An 18,335-nucleotide genomic window follows, 5' to 3' on the forward strand; every position below is an offset into this window, starting at 1 on the left:
CAGGCTACACATCAGCCACTGGGAAGTCTCTGATGCCTGATGCTCTTCTGACCACAGAACCTGGTTTGACGCCAGCCCTGTGTTTGGCTCAGTACGTGACCAGCAAGCTGCAGAGGAGCCAGAGATCCTACTGGGAGCGCTGTGGGATGTGAGCTGATATGGGTGTCTGTGTGGTCCCTGGCCTGGGCTGTCTCTGACATGACCACCCCTTGTAAACAAGAAGTAGCTTTTGACAGCTGCTACAGGGACTGGGCACACAGGGGCACAGAGAAAGAGAACACTGGGCAGTAGGGAGGACTGAGCGATGGGGCTTTGTACAGCACAAAGGGGAAGAGGGTGGTGACATGAGGATTTTGATGACAATGTTGGCAACTGTAGAAGAAGGCAAGGAAGTATGGCCATGGGAAAGAGACCTGAAGTCCTGATACTAGAAAAGTCCTTATTCTGAGTCAGCATTAAACACAAGTCCACAGAAAACCCCCTTGTTATTCAAAGGTCAATAAACAAGCACTGCAATCTTTAAAATCAGGCCATATAAATAACTGTTCTGTGAGAAGTGCTAAATATAATATTTCCTATCGAAAATATGCCATTTCATTTCATTACACAGAAATAAACCTTAAAACCTATCTCTAGTAACTGTGAGACAAAGAAATGCAGCTTCTACAAGCCCACACAGGAGCTGACTAGTGAGAGCAGGAGTAAGCCATCTACCAGTGCCATTTAGATTCTTCTACAGAATACTTTCCTTCAATAAACTTAACTGCTGATCAGATTTAGGAACTGCAAAAGATGGAATTTATTATATTTCTGCTGTTTTTAGTGATGGTACTCTAGGTTCTCATAGCTAGATTTCCAAATTTCTGTTCAGATTTTTTTTAAACTACGAATTTGAAAAAGTCATTTGGAAATTAAATTCAGAATAAATCTATCTTATTCATTCAAAAAAGTAAAAAAATAGAAAAAATCTAAGGAAAGATCAGGCTTCAAATACTTAACATTTGTATTCATGTATTATGTCTTGAATAAATTACAAATATTTATTTATAAAAATGCATTTTGCAGTATTTCCGTAAATCTGAGGAAAAGACTCTTTATTGTCCTAGTTTTGGTAAGCCCTATTTTTTTTCTTTTCAGCTTATTGACCTCAGTGGACCAAATGAGCACCACTCATCGTGTGGAGGCATAGCCATTTTAGCAGTACTTTCAAAAAGAAGTAATGCAAATGATTAATGCAATTGCTGACTAATGCATCACTGATCAAAAACACTCGAATATTTAAGAACATACAAGAACACACATGAGATGGTAAAAAAAGCCCCTTAAATTATTCTTATTTTCCAGCCAGACAATCCCAGTTCTGATTCCATCTCCCAACACAATACAGGAATGTTTTCCAGACAGCACAACGTGCATGGTATCTTATGGACACATGCAGAACAAAACTCTGTCTTCGGAACTGCATAAAGGCGTATTTTGAGATCTCTCAGTCTGATGGGATGATTCGAAGGCCAGACTGTGACTTGGCTTTTTTATCCCCCAGGAAGGAGAGCGCAGGCTCCCTGAGAACACACCACGGGCTGTATCAGACTGGATCATCCTGACCGCAGCAGTTCAAGTGACCAGGCCCCATTGTCCATAAATTACCTGCCTCCTTAGCTGGGTGATGGACATGCAAGCGGCATGCTAGGTGAACACCTCAGCAAGTGCTGTGTGACACTGAACTGAAATCCTGCCTGGCATGTCAGGAACACTAGTTTGTTAAACTCCTTAGATAACAAAATCAGGGAAAAATGTCATTTCAAGTAGAATAATTGAGTATATTTCATGGTGTGGGCAACAGACACGGATGGCAATCTGCTAGAATATGCTAATGCTCTGTGTAAGCCAAAACACAAGTCAATGGCAAGACCTGGTTTTGGTGGGACTAAAAATCCCAGGAAGGATAAATGCTGTTTAAACTAATGTTTTAAACTGCTAGTTTGCAGAAACATACATGGAAAGCACCTCTACGCTATTAACATTGCAGCAAAATATACACTGTAAGAACCAAAGTTATATTTCTTTTAAAACTGTATGTTAGACCTCTTGCTGCTAAGTAAATGCCACAGCATAATTTACAGCATACTTCCGGTCTTGGTTGTGCAGGCACAGCACCTATTCTCTGAAAAACATGCTCCTGTGCATGCATGTGCAGGCTTCCCAGCAGTTTCTCAAGCAAGGGAAGTGTTTTCCTCTGCTCCACCCATCACATAGCAGAGCTGAAGAAAGCCCTAGGTTTTTTTAACTCCCTACTCTCTTCTTATCAAATAGTTTGTTTTTCAGCTAGAAAGGATACATTCAGATTTATTAATATACCCTCCCAGTATGAAAGCAAAAAAAAAACCCCAACTGGCAACAAGTTTAAGGCAACCTGGGTTCATTTATTCTATTTCCTCTTACTGTTTCTTTATATACAGTAGAAGGGGTGTTTATCCACTAAAAGAATGTCAGAAATATCAATTATTCATATATTGTTTCGATCTCCCTAAACTAGAACTTAAGGATTTCTAATTTCAGACTAAAAATACCTTTCCTGTATTGAAATACTTCAATATACTTCAAGATAAAGGAAAAAGAAAAAAACAACACTTATATTTAATTCTATAATAATGTTGGTTTTATATTCTTAAGTGCTGGATTTACTTCAAGTTACAGTAGGCTATTACAAAATTAATGCCAGAACTGATTTGATTTCTGCACCACAAACTGACTTGTTTTTCTTCTGTCATAAGCTGTGCCTAGCTTGTTATAAAATATGTGCTGTCACACATAAGTTCTCAGTATTTGATTAATATTAGTCCAAGAAGGTAACTGAATCACAAAATTCTCTCCTAGTCCTTGTGGGATCACTTATTTGAATGAATATACACTAAATATTTTTGTAGGAGGGCAGATAAGCAATGCTGTTTAGGTAATACTATTATTCCCTAGTGGCTTCACACTTGTGGTAGAAAAACAGATTCAAACAAGCACTACAGTGTTACTGAGGTTACAAATGACCTGGAAAAATACAGTTTCTATGGATATCATTTAATGAATACAAGACTTGCATATCACACATCTAATAAAGTGTTTTGTTTATTTCTTTGCATCTATAAGGTACTCTCTCTGTATTCAGCAGATCTTGCAATTCTTTTATACCACAGAATTTTTAAATACTAGTCTTCTATGCAGACATTATTAAATAATAGATAGTAGGATGATCACAACATTATTTCACACATAGCCACGTTGGATTTTTCCAGAGACATTGTGTCCTATCTCTTAAAAACATTAAAATATGTAGATTTAGCACTGTTAATAAAAGCTTCTACAGAGAAGGAATATACTGTTCATGTACTCTAACTTACAAAGCAAAATTCTGCCAGTGTTACCACCTTACCTAAATCTGAATATACTTCCAAGCACTAAATTTTATTCAGACATCTTCATTACATAATATTGCTAAAACATCTATAGAGTAATTGATTTTCAAAAGCAATGGAAATCAGGAACAGCACTACTGAAAAGACTAAGGCAGACTAAAATGCTATTTGTTTACATTCTGCAAAACCCAGCCTGGATCAGATAAACAGATGGATTCTTTCTGGCTGGAAATATTGCATAAGACTCTGAAATTAAGCATAGAGGGTGGGAAGTGCAGCTATAAGCAACTGATGTTTTGCTTCCCATCACACCAAAATGACTTTCAGACCTGAAGTAGAATAATTATATTTTGTCCTCGGTGCACAATTAATAAAAACCAACTTCTGAGCAATGCCACACCCTTGTGATTAAACATCATTTAAAAAAATATTTAGACAAAGTCTGAACAAATGAAACAAACATGTAGGCAGGAAATGCTTTTTGGAATGCACTCCCTGCAATGTAGTGTTAGACCCAGAAAGCAGCCTAACTTCAGAATTCAATCAAGCAAAATCTGGTATAATCTCATTACAGCCTTTGCAGTTAATGAAACCTATTTAAATCCCTGACATTTTGATTTTTAGAGCTGACAAAAGCAAAAATTACTTGGTTTATATAACACAAACATACAGAAAGGTAAGATTCTATCCTTTAGGTTATCCTAGCTATTTACCAAGCAATGCGTAATATAAAAAGATTTCTCTTCTGCTACTCACTATTGCTCCAGGATTTCAGTAAATATTTGATACTGATTTCAAAGAAGCCTGAATCCTGCTGGCTAGCCATGTCTGCAGCATACAAAGAGGCTTCTATAATTCTGAGCAGCTGAAGTGGCAGGTACTATGTATGTAGATGTGACTGTCACCAGTCAGTGATGTAAACGAGGGGTCAGAGGAGGAAATGAAGTCTCCGCAGATCCACTTCTTCCGTTCATGGTAGGTAAGCTCATTAAAAAAAATAAAAAAAAGCTCAACAACAATAACAAAAGCACACCGTGAGATTTTTGTCCTTTGCTTTTCCTTCGGGGCTTGTTCTTAATTCAATCTGAAGAGTATTTTATTCCCTCACCCCCTCAGTACTCAGTATTTTCATTTATTCCATTCCGCAACCGGGCAAATTTCTTCTGGTCGCTTAGGGCATATGCAGCACCACAGCACTTGTTCCATAGGCAGAGTTATCTTCCCGAAGGGTGTCTGAGCCGTGCTTTTAATAAGGCGCAGTCTGCCTGTCTGAAGCTGTTTTCCCATCAGAAGCTGCCAGCCCGAGCGAACGCGCCTCCCCTCGCGAACCGAGGATCAACTTGAAGCCCCACTGAAAGCGTCTCTTCTGCAGCTGCAGGAATCTCACACGTACTGCTCAGCTTTAGGGGGAAAAAAGGCACCCTCTAATGAACATCCTCTGCCTGCTCTGGTCAGCTGCTCTCCTTCCGCCTGTTTCCAAGAAGAGCACGCTGAACTACACACAACTGCATCATGCTGCGGTAAAGCGGAGCTGCACCCATATATCTGATTGCAGTGACGCTGGGAAGGAAAAAAGGCTCTCCCTCAGCCCAGTTGCACAAGAGAAGCGCTTCCAGAGCACTGAACCCACGGCATTCAGACTGGCTGCTTCGGCTTTTCTTTCACTGCTACAGAAAAACGTGTTGTCATTTTTTTCCTGACACTTTTTCCGCCCCCCTCCCTTAACAAAGATGAGAGACAGCAAGCTGAATCCATAATGGCAAATAACCCAGAGAGCTCACTGCTTTGGATTCCCCTCTGAAAGAGCCACAGAAAACTCTGTTTGATATAATTTTTATCTTGAATAATGGTTTCTAAAAAGGAATTGAATTCACATAAGAAAAATGAGGCAGAAGCAATTCACTGCTTGTTAATCTCTCTGTGTTTTCTACAAAATACTTAATTGCTAGGTACAATTTCCATCTTCCTAAGGTTTTATTTCATATAATCACACTACATCACTATGCATATTTTAATGGTAATGAAGAAAAATAAGAATCAGTTTCCAAAGTACTTTTTGTTTCACATATTCTTGGTATCACCCCTCCAGATATTATTTCCTGGGAATAACAGTACTTTTTTTTTCTCATTTAGTGAAATAAATTTCCTGCAGCATTTCATAATTATAGTATCTGAGAGAAAATAGAGCTTGTCTGCTGCTGATCCTTCTAATAACTTTGTCAGCAATTATATTCGCACGTTACATTTAGTTTCAGTATGCGGAATATTTGATGTTTGGATTGGAAACTGAGGAACACACGGGTCACTGAGACCAAGCTCCTGTGGTTCTCTCTGAAAATATGCTAAATGTCTTCTGCAAACATACCTCATCTAGAGATAAGGTTTTGTGTCCTCAGTAATGACAGGCTGTTGTTTAAACTCTGTAAACCTTCTTTCAGTTCCTGGAAGAACTCCACACAAAACCTGCTTGTACCCTTTCATGGCCATGAACAGCCAGAAGTGTTCAGAGTATCTCAGGTTTGATCTCCCCAGCCATGTCAATGAGAGCTAATCAGCTCTTCCTCTCTGTGCTGTTAATTATCATCCCATTGCTGTCACTCTGCATCCCCAATTTATATTGAGACCCTGCTGTCCCATTTGTACACCTTCTCCCCTACCCCTCTGCAAAAGCCTCCTCTTTGTGTCATCCTGTTTTAGCCAGCACAATCCAGCGTTTTACAATTAAAGTGAAATTTAACACCAAATAAGGGAAGTTCCAAGATCTAGGACTGATGACTTCCTACCATCCCACTAATTGATTTTTCATCAGACAGAATGCCAAGTAGGTTTGGAAGTCCTTATTCACTCTCACAAATACTGCATTAATTCCTATATTCAAGGATTTAAGTAATAATTTCCCCTGTGGTGCTATATCACATGCTTTTCTGGAGATGACTGATATATTAATTTTATTGCAACTCTCTTGTTGAAAATAAAAACAGGAGTTTAATTTGCAAGTAGTTGTGTTTCCTAAATCTGTATTAGTTTTTGTCCAATTTTAAATCAAATACACACCTTTAAAAATAATCTCCCACCAAATTTTGTTTCAGTCTTGAGTATCAAGCAGTCTCTCTGTTGATGCAGATCGTTTTCCCCCCAACAAATCTGTGGTTTACATTTACAGGGCAGAATCTCCCTTTAGATATGCTCAACAAAAATGTTATTACCTGAGCTGCAACATCATATGCCTGCTCTTCCTTGAGTGAATGGGAAGTCACCTGGTTTTTCTAATGTGAATTTGAAGATTTTTGATGGTGTTTTTTACACATCACAATAGATTTGTTTTGTTTGGTTTGCATTACTCCTCCTACCCCTGTTCTTCTATAAGGCAAAATGCAAACTAAAGGCAAAAGCATTCACATAGTTAGTGGTCAAATCTTTTTACTCCATCTCTCAACCTCACTGGATACTGGACTCTTTAAAAATCAATGTTCTTCTTTTAAAGTTTTAAAGGAGTAAGGATGCTTAACCGTTTGCTTTTTGTTCCTTCACTGAGTTTTATTCAGCTCATCTTATGTCATCTTTTGACTGCTGCTGTCAGGAGAACACCAGCTGACATGGCTGACCTGTTAGCTCCATGGGATGCTCCTGCGGGTCCCATGTGTCCCTCACAGGCAGAATGAAAAGTTCAAGGTTTTGTTGGTTGGTTGGTTTTGGTGCTTTCAAGTAAAAGAAATTTCAGACATCCCACACAGGCAGTTTTCTTAACTGCCACTATCCAGCCCCTTTTTATTTCTCAAGTTTGTATTTTCAATCTGCAGATCTGTCCTTGCTTACTTTGAGTCAGTTTGTATGAACAGGATCCAGTAATGTTCCTGCCACTTGGTCTTCACCAGTTATTAAGTCTAACCAGCCTAACAATCTTTTCTTGACTTTGTGGTCATTTGGTGAAGAAATTAATGGATGCATACAAGGACACCTGGATGTGCTTCCTTGTGGAGTAACATAAAAAAGGCTACAGCTACATTCAGCTGTCTGGCTGGAGCGGCAGAACCCCAGCACCTTTTTCTCCGACTTTCTCCAAAGTGATATGGAGCCAAAGTAATCAACTTTCATGTATAGTAGCTCTTTTTAAAGCATTGCATCACAACATTACTGCAGAATCTCACTGCTCTCACCATTTAGTATTCTTTCTGAAGAACATGTCTACCTATTGTGTGCTTCCACTGACAGTAGGATGCTGTACTAAAATAATGGATATATTGTGACAAAACATATTAAGAAAAAATGCCACCACTTTTAAGAGTCTATATTTTTGGCATCATATGAATGAGTTCATACAGAATGGCAGTTGTTAAGATTTACTTCAGGTTTGATACTCCTCCATTTATTGGTTCTGTTTTCAAAAGTATCACCCATAACATAAATGCTTCAGAATTTAACTTTTGTTCTAACAGCTTCTTTAAAATTTAAATTAATTTATAATCACCAATTTATAATCAATTAAAATCTTACTTATTTCTATCATTAGTCATAAAATATATTTTACTAAATTAATTTAAATATTTGCAAGTCTAAATTTGCAAGTAAGACATCTTCCATACATAAAGATTTTACTCATATTTTGGAAACACTCCTAAAACAGGAACAACACAATGAAATGGCAGAAACATCAGCACTCTAATTTAGTGTTCTGAACTTGTTTTTGGTAGGCTCACAGACTACAAAATTTTGAAGTTACGTAGCTTCCACTTTCGTTTTTGTTTACTTTGCGATATTTGCAATTTAATTACGTATCCTGGGTTGTGAAAGATAGACAGGCGTGAGCATATGAAATCTGTCAGTGGAAGTAAATTGTTTGATGAGGACTATTACAGACATATATTTACAAGTACGGTGGGATCCTTCCTTATGATTTTACTGCATGGGAATTGACAATAACAGTCACTTTCTTTTTTTCACCATATGAAACCATAGATTCAAAATGTACGGTTTTTCATGTGTCTGCCACAATGATTACCTGCTGATTACCATAAGTTTAACCATTGTTTAAACTATAAACATTTGTGTTTAATTCACACTCCACTTTGTGACACACTGAGCACCTTCTGTTCTCTCACTGTTTTCTGAGATCAGAGGTAACAAATATCCAGGAACCTTGGTTGCCTGGATAATACGCTTCTCAGTCTGAGCAGAGTCTGGAGCTGTGGAGTTTCCATGCCCCAACTTTGGGAAAAAGAAGCTGGGAGATGCTGTTCACCAACATGGTCAGAAGTGCTCCGGTGAGCAGAATGCTGCATGAACAGCTATTGTCACTGCAAAACATCTGAAAAACAGATTTCCAAAGTTTTCACTTAGTGAAGGAACAAGAATAACAAAACCACATACTGCTGGAGGTATTCACAATATCTATCTTGAGGAATCCAGCTCAGATGCCTACACTGGGAGGTGAGTGCCTTCAGCATGACACAATAGTTCCAAAGAGTTCCAGTAAAGAGCACAATTATTTGTTCAAAGCAGCCTGTTTCTCCTCACTGTATACATGATACTTAGGGTAACTACTTTTGTAAACTGGATTTTTAGAGTCTTAATATTTAGTCGCATAGGTACCAATTTTGTTTACAGTTTTAGTGACTACTGTTTATTACAGTCATTCAGGAAGTTTAGTCCTCTATGTTTTCAGCAATGCTTGCAGGAATCCTTAAAAAAGCACAAGGAGATTTGAATATAGCACAGTCTTGCACAATCTTCTAGGGCTCATTTTAGCTTGGTATGAAAGGGGCTATGTGGATTTTGCAATCTTAACTCTTCAGAATCTGAGGCTAAACGCGAAGAGCAGCCAAAAGCCTTAAAGGGATGACAACAGCAACAAAGCAAATATAGATTCAAATTTTGTCTTTCAAGCAGTGATGAGGACACATCTCAAAGCCAAAAGTAGCTCTGCTGCCTACTGAAGGAATAACGTGCTTTAATATGATTATGATGATTATTTTTTATGACTTAATATACCTTTTCCTCCTTATTTTCAGTCAAATACTATGTCCTTTTACCCAAATAATACTGTACGTTGAATTACATCTATGTCTCTGATTTGCAGAATCAGATTGGATTCACACTGGTATACAGTTTGTATAAAAGTTGGGCTGTCTGGAGTTTTTCACCTTAGGAATAAGTAAGGGCTGCTTATTAGCATCTTTATGGTTTTCATACAGTCTACTCCTCTTGGGCAAAATAGAGCAACCCTACAAAGAGTGGTTCCCAGATTTATTTGATTCCAGTGCAGAACACACCTAATAGAGGAAAACAAAAAGGATATTCTCATGTCCTGGGATGCATTGCATTCATGATTCCACATTCCCTTCTCTGGGAACTTCTTTCTGCCCTGCTCTTGAAAGACTGTGCTAGCTTTCAGATGGATGCTGGTCATAGCTCAGTGGTATTCCAGTGCCTAAATATAGGTGTCTGGCATGATTATAGATACCCTAAGGTATGGGAGCTATTCACAGAGACTGGCAGACATGACATAACACATACATTAGATCCACAGTTTTAATGTCCTCTGCTGAAGCAAAGATCAAAACTGTAGTATCTAAATCAACCGAATCTTATGTACTACGATGTCCCATGTAATAACAATGTAAAACAAACATCTTGCTATGACCCAAATTAAAGATACAGAATGACAGATAGCACTCCACAAAATAAAATTCCATCAAGGAAATCTCATTTAATATGATGAGCTCTAAATAAAGTAATCCTTCTTAGTGTATGTCTCATTAGTTTTGCTGCACCATTTTGTTATGCCTCCTGCTTGTGACTGCTCAGCTATTGCCACCTAGTGATGAGAAGCAAAACAGGCAGAAACAAGAGAACGCTAAATGATGCATAAGGAGTTCATGTTTACATCATAAACTGTGCCAAAATGGAAGACAGCAGCATTGAAATGACGCACATGTTTGTATTTTTGAAGCAAGGGCATCAGGCAGCTTGGGTACAGCTCTATAAAATATTTGAAAATGAACCCATTGAATGGTATTTAATAGAAAAAAATAACATATTTTCATAGATACATTATAAATTCACACAATACCCAGCTCTCATCCTCAGCTTGTTTAATGAATTCATTGGAGTAATTAAATAGGTTGTAAGTAGTTTATGCCTAATCTATAAAAAACAAATGATAACTAGGCATTTTGCAGAGAACTGATTGGTTAATGTTGGAATTACGCCTTCAAGATTCAAAGTACCATTATTCTTCCTGTGAATTTTCTTTGGAGCTGTCAAACTGACACATCCTCTTAGGACTCTTGTCAATCACCTCTGAGTTTCTCCCTAGCTCAACAGTGTCTGGAAGCATCGGCCAGCCTGGAACAAATTTTGTTTGCCTGGACTTACCATACACATGCTAAAAATACACCATCCTGAAAGCCATTAGGAAATCTGCACCACTACCACTGTGGCATGGACTCAGGCAACACTGATGTGAGAAATACTGCTGTGCATGTCAAGATGCTACCTGTGTCCCACAAGCACAGACCACAGACATCAGCAGGCACAAAGAATAACTCTAGCAGTATTTTCTTCCTGCTATTCACCTGAAGTTTCCAGGAACCATCCCTAAGCAAGCTGGTTTCCACTACTGAAATCCTATAAACTTCTTCCCTTCTCAGTTTTGTAACAAACCCTTACCTGTATTTTAGAGACAAGGTTATATATCATACTCTCCAAACATCCTAGCATGAGGTTTCAGAACTTCCTCATAGCAGGAGATTTCCAAACCACCAGTGAAGTTGACTCCGATTCTGGGTGCTTGTTCCAGAGATGAGATGGAGTAACTGAACCCCACTCACACAAAGTATAATTTGTATTTGCTAATTTACTCACAAAAGATTGGTACCAGGTCTAGAACAGAGGGAATCCAGACTTCGTGGCTGCCTCTCTTTTTCTCAAGTTATTACACATATTTCCTCATTACACAATGCATAGACTGAACCACCAAATACTGCAAAATTTAGTGCCATAAGAAATCGTAAACTCCCTTTTCCACTTCCCTTCTGTCACAAAGTTGTATGTCTTCTACCCTCCAGGAAACTCTGTAGGAGGCCAGAGAGGTGGAAGACAGGAAGGGGAAGGGCTGGAGCATGTGCATTGCTAGATATTCAGTCCTGGAATGGCTTGGGTTGGATAGGATCTTTAAAGTTTGACTATGCCAAACCCCTGCCATGGGCAGGGACACCTTCCATTACATGCATTGTTCAAAGCAACCTGTTTGTTCCTACAGGGTCTCTAGGGATTGCTCACAATTACTCCACATTATTGCAGCTGAGATCATAAGAGCTCTTGGCTTTGTTTCTCCTCATTCTTGTGCTCAAGAAATATCAAATGTCGTGTGCTCAGACACACCCTGAGATTCCAAGCACAGCTTTCCCTGTTCTGCCAGGGCCATGAAGCTGGGGAAAACTCCCCTTTCCTTTTCCTCTCCAGGCATGGAACCTGCCTTGGGAAAGGAAAAGGTCCCACCTTTTCAGAGAGGTGCCGAGATGTGACAGAAAGCACAGCAAGACACACGAGGAGGGGGATGTACCCACTTGGAATGGTGAGCTGATGCCAAAATTAAGGCACTCCTGACCCAAACTATATCAAACACCTTAGTTTTGTCTCCCTTGTAGAATAACATGTTCAATATATCCATTTTCCACCAGACACCTCCCTGTAACATGTTGCACGTATATAACATTTTCATTGATTATCTAATTAGAAGGTGGAATTTTCAGTGCAGCAGCTCCAATTTGCTCTCTAATACTAAGCCATCCCTCAGACAGATCTTATCTCAATGCACTTCCTGAGTGTGATTTTTAACACAAATGTTTTCTTGAATCTCAAATACATTTATGGATGTTTTTTTCTTTCTCTTAATTCTGCAAGAGCAGCTCCTAAAGTTTTCCTTGACTTTAAATAAGATGGTCCAATGACAGGCTACTTGCTTACTTGTTCTTTTTTTAAACTTTCCTTTCCATTCTCTCATTCTGTCTTTAATTATTAACACTTCTTCCTTTCTGGCTGACCTATTTGATACTCATACCTCAATGTTCACATTATTCTGCAGAAAGATATCCTTCTGCTTATGTCCCTTTCGTCCACTAGAAACACCAACCTTAGAAGATAAGTAAATTTTTTACTTCTCTAATAAAATGATAACAAAGATGTTGGAAGGATTTCAACCAGCTTTCATCTACTATAGATGAAGATGAGATGGACATGGGATCAGACTGTACTACATTTGCTGCCCCTTACACCTTCCTCTCAGGTATCAGGCTCTGCCCGCTATCAGAGAGAGGGTCAGACCAGCCAGGCCTCAGGTCTGAGCTGGCACATGTGCCCCTGTAATGCAAACACCTCCAGTCTCCTCAGGTGGGCCTTATGCATACGGTGTCCACTCTGAATGATTCCAAAAAGTGCTACCTCCTGCAACAGCTGTGTTAGAATTACGTGGTTGAAACAGGTAAACTGAGCACCATCAGGTTTAGCTGACCATAGGTTACCTGCCAGTTTTTCAAATGATGCACTATCAATTTATTTGTATCACTGCCATCAGTTTTCCTTCCCTGACATGTACTTCCCTGACATGTACCACCAAAAACAAGACTGTACATCCTCCAGGAATCAGGCCCTGCTGTAAGTGAAGTGCCTGGAATAGCTGGAGCCTGGCTCATTACAGTATAAGAGCTTTTTTCTCATTTTACTCAGAGGTTTTAGCAAAGTTGAGGTACAGGGAGCTCAGATCAATGCTACCTCCATTTAGACCAGGGTCCTAATGACTAAGCTAGATAACATCAACAATTTTTAAAACTTTTTTTGTCTCAAGGTGGGAAGAACACTTCAAAAATCAGGATTACCCCAGAAATCATGCCAGGTAGTAGACCAAAAAATAGATTTTTCTTTCCCTGACTGTAGGTTATGAACAGGACATGCACATACACTTGTTAGGTCACTTGATACCTTTAATAGCTAGGCTGTCACCATGCCCTTCATCCCTCTGAAAATATTTCTGAATATCCAAAGTAAACATAAGTAGCTGTCAACAAAAATCTTCGTGACTCAAGCCACTGGCTACTTTACAGCAACTTTACATAAATGACTACAGTGCTATGAGGTACTGTCAGGGAAAATCAGGCCACTTGACTTTGCAGTGAAATTTCTGTTTCTCATTACATGCATCCCTTTCAGTTAAAAATTCTTAGTGCTTTCCTGTTATTATTCAAAATTATTTTCTCCATTCTTTTAAGAATTGATGTCAGTAAACCATCTCAATCCTAAACAGTTGTTGAAAGGAATATGTCTTGTTTTATGCAGTTTTGAATTCACTTTTCATATAACCCTCCTAGGCAAGCACTGGTGAGACACAGCATCTGGAATTTACTATGTAACACCCTTAACTTGCACAACAGTGTGTTTAGATGCTGGCTAGATAGGATAAATTTGGATTTAAAAAAGTCTCACTGATCTTACATAAGAATGCTTGTTCTGACTTGCAAAATATTTTTATGATTTTTTTTTTTTAAGTACTGGGAAGCAAGACTTTCATTTATTTATTTATTTTTAATTAGAACATTATCTCTAAGTATGTATTGTTTCACCTTTTGGAGTAATCCATGCCAGAAGAGATCTCAATTTCAGAGGTAAAAATCTTTCCTTCCTGCTTTTTCCCACCCTGAACACAGTACTTTTTAACTGATGAGCACTTGTTTGAGGGCTCTCCCTTGCTGCGGTGAAGGTTTTGCAACAGCAATGCTTTGATCTGGGCACAGGCAATAGAAGAGCTCCAACATTCTCCAGCCTGCTGCTGTTCTACAGAAGCACAAGCGTCCTCACAGAGGCCGAGTTAAATATACATGCTTCCTTTGCAACTGGGTCTTTTATATCCTTCAGACCCTTCCTGTTAAACCAAAAAATGTCTTGCATCTCCCAGAGACATGAGGTCTAATGCAGCTGCTTGCTTATGTTGGAAAAAGGTAATAGGCCTTCTTCCTGCTTAAGAGGGTTATGTTACTCAAGGTTTCTTGCATGCTACACTTGAATGGAAACTGCAATATAGCAAAAAAAATGTACAAAACAAAATATACAATCTGCTTTTTATTAACTAAAAGATAAAAGAAAGTACTTTAGGCTCAGTACGCAAGGAAGAAAGCACAAAAAGATACATTTTAAATTGAACGGTTTCCTAGAAAAGGCAGTAGTAATTATAGTTGCTTTAAATACACTTAAAATGATTAATGATTTTGAGTCACCACAGCCTAGATTTTCAAAGGCATTTAGCTTCTGAAACATCTAACAGTTGCTTTGTATATTATTAAGTGTCTAATCTGGATAAGTATCAAACTCCCATGTACTTGTTTGTCCACTGCATCATTAAAGGCTTTGAAAATCTAAACTCATTTTTTAAAAACTTATTAAATTTAGCAGATCTTATTCTCTCCCAATTTTTTTTGCCAGATCAAAAGAGGAAAATACTTATTTCTTTTTCATCTCTGGTTTGGCTTCTCAGCTGTGAAGTGAGATCTAAAATATAGGATATATAACTGAAAACAATCCACTGAGACAGAATACTTTTATTTGAATATGGCGCTTAGACCTGGAAAAAAATCCAGTTAACTTTTATAGCAACCTAATTCAAAAGGGAATGGTGATAAAAAAAATATAACAACTGGGATTCACCTGCTTTGAAATTTTTCAGCATAGCTGCAGGCAGTGCTGGGTGTGGAACCTGAGCTCATGCTCAGTTGGGTACCAGTGCTCAGTGACACCGTATCCTCCTGACTCACGCTGGGCTCCATGCAAGAACCTTGCCTGAACTCTTCCACAGATCAAGGGAGGTCATCGCCAGCTGTTGACTAATTCAGTGAACTAAAAACGTACCATCAGCACAGACAGAACCCTTTAGAAAACGGAAACGTCTCCAAGAACAGAAGGATACTTCCCCCCATCTGATAATATGACAGATTTCACCCAGAGTGTGTTTTCTTGTTTGATTAAACTAACTTGAGATTGTGCTACTGTTGAAAGAGCTGTGAAATTCTTCCATCCCCTCCCTTTCTCTTGTAATTTCCATCAGGTCTCCTTGTGCCAGCACTAGATAGGAGCAGAAGTTTGATTTGAGTAGAGGATGTGTATTGGGGCTACAGTGTTACCTTCATTACCTTCCCTTCAAATGAGGTTAGGAGTATCCCCCACAGGTCAAGGCAGTAGAGGCTGATGGGTGTTCAGGTGGAGGAAAGAAGCAAAGGAAAATGATGCTTCTAAATTGAAAGAAAACAAACAAAACCCAACCTGTTTAAAAAAATCAGAGACATGCTTTTCATCGGTATTACGTGGTTAAATAGCTTTCCCAACTGCTCATATGCACTTACAAACACTTATAAGAGGCACTGCTTTTTTATCGTAAGAACATTCTTCGAAGCCACTTTTCTGGCTGAGCCCTAATTAAACTCTAGCAGTCGCAGAAACAGATACATTTTAGTTCTAAATGCAAGAGGCATGGCCAGAAAATGAGCCTGAAGATTTAAAAAGCCAGAACAGACAGTGATAATCAGTCTTTATAGGATGATAACTCTGTTAAAGTTACTGCATCTGTTCCTCTACTCTGAGAAAGAGCAATGCCAATGCTCATGGAAGTTCCTTCCATTATTCCTTCTGCAAGTATCAGGAGTGGAGGAAAGCAAGGGAGCTTATAAAAGAAAGGTGTCTGAAAAAAAAAGAAAAAAAAAAAGAAAAAAAAAGTAGATGCTATTTTCTGGAAATATTTAGTGAGGAACGTTGTCAATGAACAGAATAATGAGGAAATGCCTAAACAATTATAAAAACCTTGGAAAGCAGAGTAAGACAACTGGTAAGATTTTTTTTCAGTAATACAGAATGAAACAAAGTACTTGTAGAAGTAGTAGGGGAAATATTGACCAACACTCAGGTAAAACTGTATTAATTTGACTTTTCCTTTCATTGAGCTTCATGAGATTCCTGTTAAATAGTACCTGGGCTATACTGTTAGTGACTGACCTCCTGTGAGCCTTCATGCTGCCAGTCACCACCCAGTCAGCCTGGCAGCTCAGCCTTCCACTCACCTCACTGCTCATTCATTTAACTTGTATTTCATCATTGTGTCTATGATGATGTTCAAAGAGATACTGCCAAAAGCCTTTCTAAAGTTGAAACAAACAGTGTCCTTTGATCTTCCATCATCCACCAAGCCGGCAATCTATTGTTTTGGAAGGCTATCAGGCTCGTAAAGCATCGTTTCCCCTTCATGCAAACATGCTGACTGCTGCTGGTCATCTACTTTTCTTATGTTTGGAAATGGATTATAGGATTACTTGCCCCATCACTTTCCCAGGGATTATGGTGAGGATTACCAGCCAGCAGCTCCCAGATCCTCTTTCTAGCCCTTCCTGGAGCAAGGAGTCACGTTTGGTCTCATTCAGTCCTCAGGAACCTCCCCCAGGAGACATGAGCTTTCAAAAACTATCAGGACTGGTCAGACCATGATGCCAGCCAGCTTCCTCAGCACTGGGGCTGCATCCTGTCAGGTCCCATGGATGTCCAGCTTGTTTTAAATGTTCCCTAACCTGTTATCCCTGTACCAAGGGTAAAGTTCAGGCCTTCCCAATGGTCTCTGGGCCCTGGGATTCCTGAAGATCTCCTGAAGGTAAAGACTGAAGCAAAGGCAGCATTGACTACCTGGGCCTTTTCCATCGCCATCATTGTCCCTGCTCATGAGTGAAGTTTATACAGTCACTAAGACCCCTTTTAGGATGGGCTTTCAAGTGGGAAGAATAAAAATATAACAATAGATTATGCAGAAGCATTCTTAACCCTGAAACCAGATAAAGGACAAACTACGACACTGCTCTTACTTAAAAGTGCAACAACGTTTAGTATGACAAATGTAAACTTAAATTACATTCTTACTAGCTTCTGAAGGAGAACTGCTGATTTTCTAGTTCCAGAACAGATTTAAAATTGGACTTGTACACATATGTTTTGTTTATCCTCAATTCACTGGGCAGAAAATTACATTTCAGACCCTGAAATTCCATCTTGTGAGCTTAATTTAGTCTCTGGTATTCTGCTTTTCTTGTCATCCTTCTTTCACCCTGGCATCTTTGTGTAATAGTAAAACCTCTGCTGCAAATTAGACTTTTTGCTTTGGAACACAGCCTCAGCAACTAGTGGGAATTTAATACTTGAATGATTCTCTATAGAGGAGTCGGTAACTGTCCATGATAAATCTAAACAAGTTTGATCAGAAGTACTTTATTGTGACTCACTGAACAAACTGATGCTGAGTTTTAATGACCTCTATGGTAATTAAAGTTATGTCTTGCTGGACAGACTGGTGATTCAACTATGTAGGCCCATGATTGCCATGCCTACATGAACCCCTGGGGCTGTTCTTGCTGTGAGGCCAGGTGCCATGAAGCAGCCTACAAGCATACAGCAAAACATTATCTAAATTCTGGTGGCAAATCCAGCTCTCTCTCGATTCCTCAGCTCTTGCCAACTTCTGAACTGGGTATGAGAATTGCTAGGAGAGTTATCCAGGCAAAATGCATAAGAAATGGAGCAAGTTTGGTAGAGAGGGATTTCTCTGACTTGCATAAGAAGAACAGGAGAGGACAGGACAGCAAGAGACTGCCTATTTCAAAGATCCTAAACAAAGTAGGAAATACAGGACAAATGAGATTACAGTTAGAAAGATGGCACCTGTGAACTGTCCCTCTCCTTACCAAAACACAGACTTAATATTAGGCTTAAAAATTATTGTGCCAGCCTTATATTGTTTGCAGCATAAATTACTCCAGAAAAGGTTTACTCTGGCAGCACATAATTCACAACAAATTGAGCATACAGATAACCATACAGATAATCTCTAACATTCTGGAACTAAAGCATGTT

At 38.9% G+C, this 18,335-nt stretch overlaps 1 protein-coding gene across 4 annotated transcripts in view; it reads right to left on the reverse strand.

The window, feature by feature from the left end:
- The window catches only part of FRY (FRY microtubule binding protein), a 220,719-nt gene that overhangs the window by 151,896 nt on the left and 50,488 nt on the right, over positions 1-18,335 (reverse strand). The window contains exon 1 of one of the 4 annotated variants that reach the window (XM_058839045.1): positions 4,164-5,025. The exons of the other annotated variants lie outside the window; for them this stretch is intronic. Within the exon in view, the coding sequence (XP_058695028.1) occupies positions 4,164-4,233 (70 nt within the window). The 5' untranslated portion in view covers positions 4,234-5,025. Of the gene's footprint in view, positions 1-4,163; positions 5,026-18,335 lie in introns of those variants that run through there. 4 annotated transcript variants of the gene reach the window in all.

This window comes from Poecile atricapillus, chromosome 1 (genome assembly GCF_030490865.1).
Source record: "Poecile atricapillus isolate bPoeAtr1 chromosome 1, bPoeAtr1.hap1, whole genome shotgun sequence".
NCBI classification, from domain to species: Eukaryota; Metazoa; Chordata; class Aves; order Passeriformes; family Paridae; genus Poecile; species Poecile atricapillus.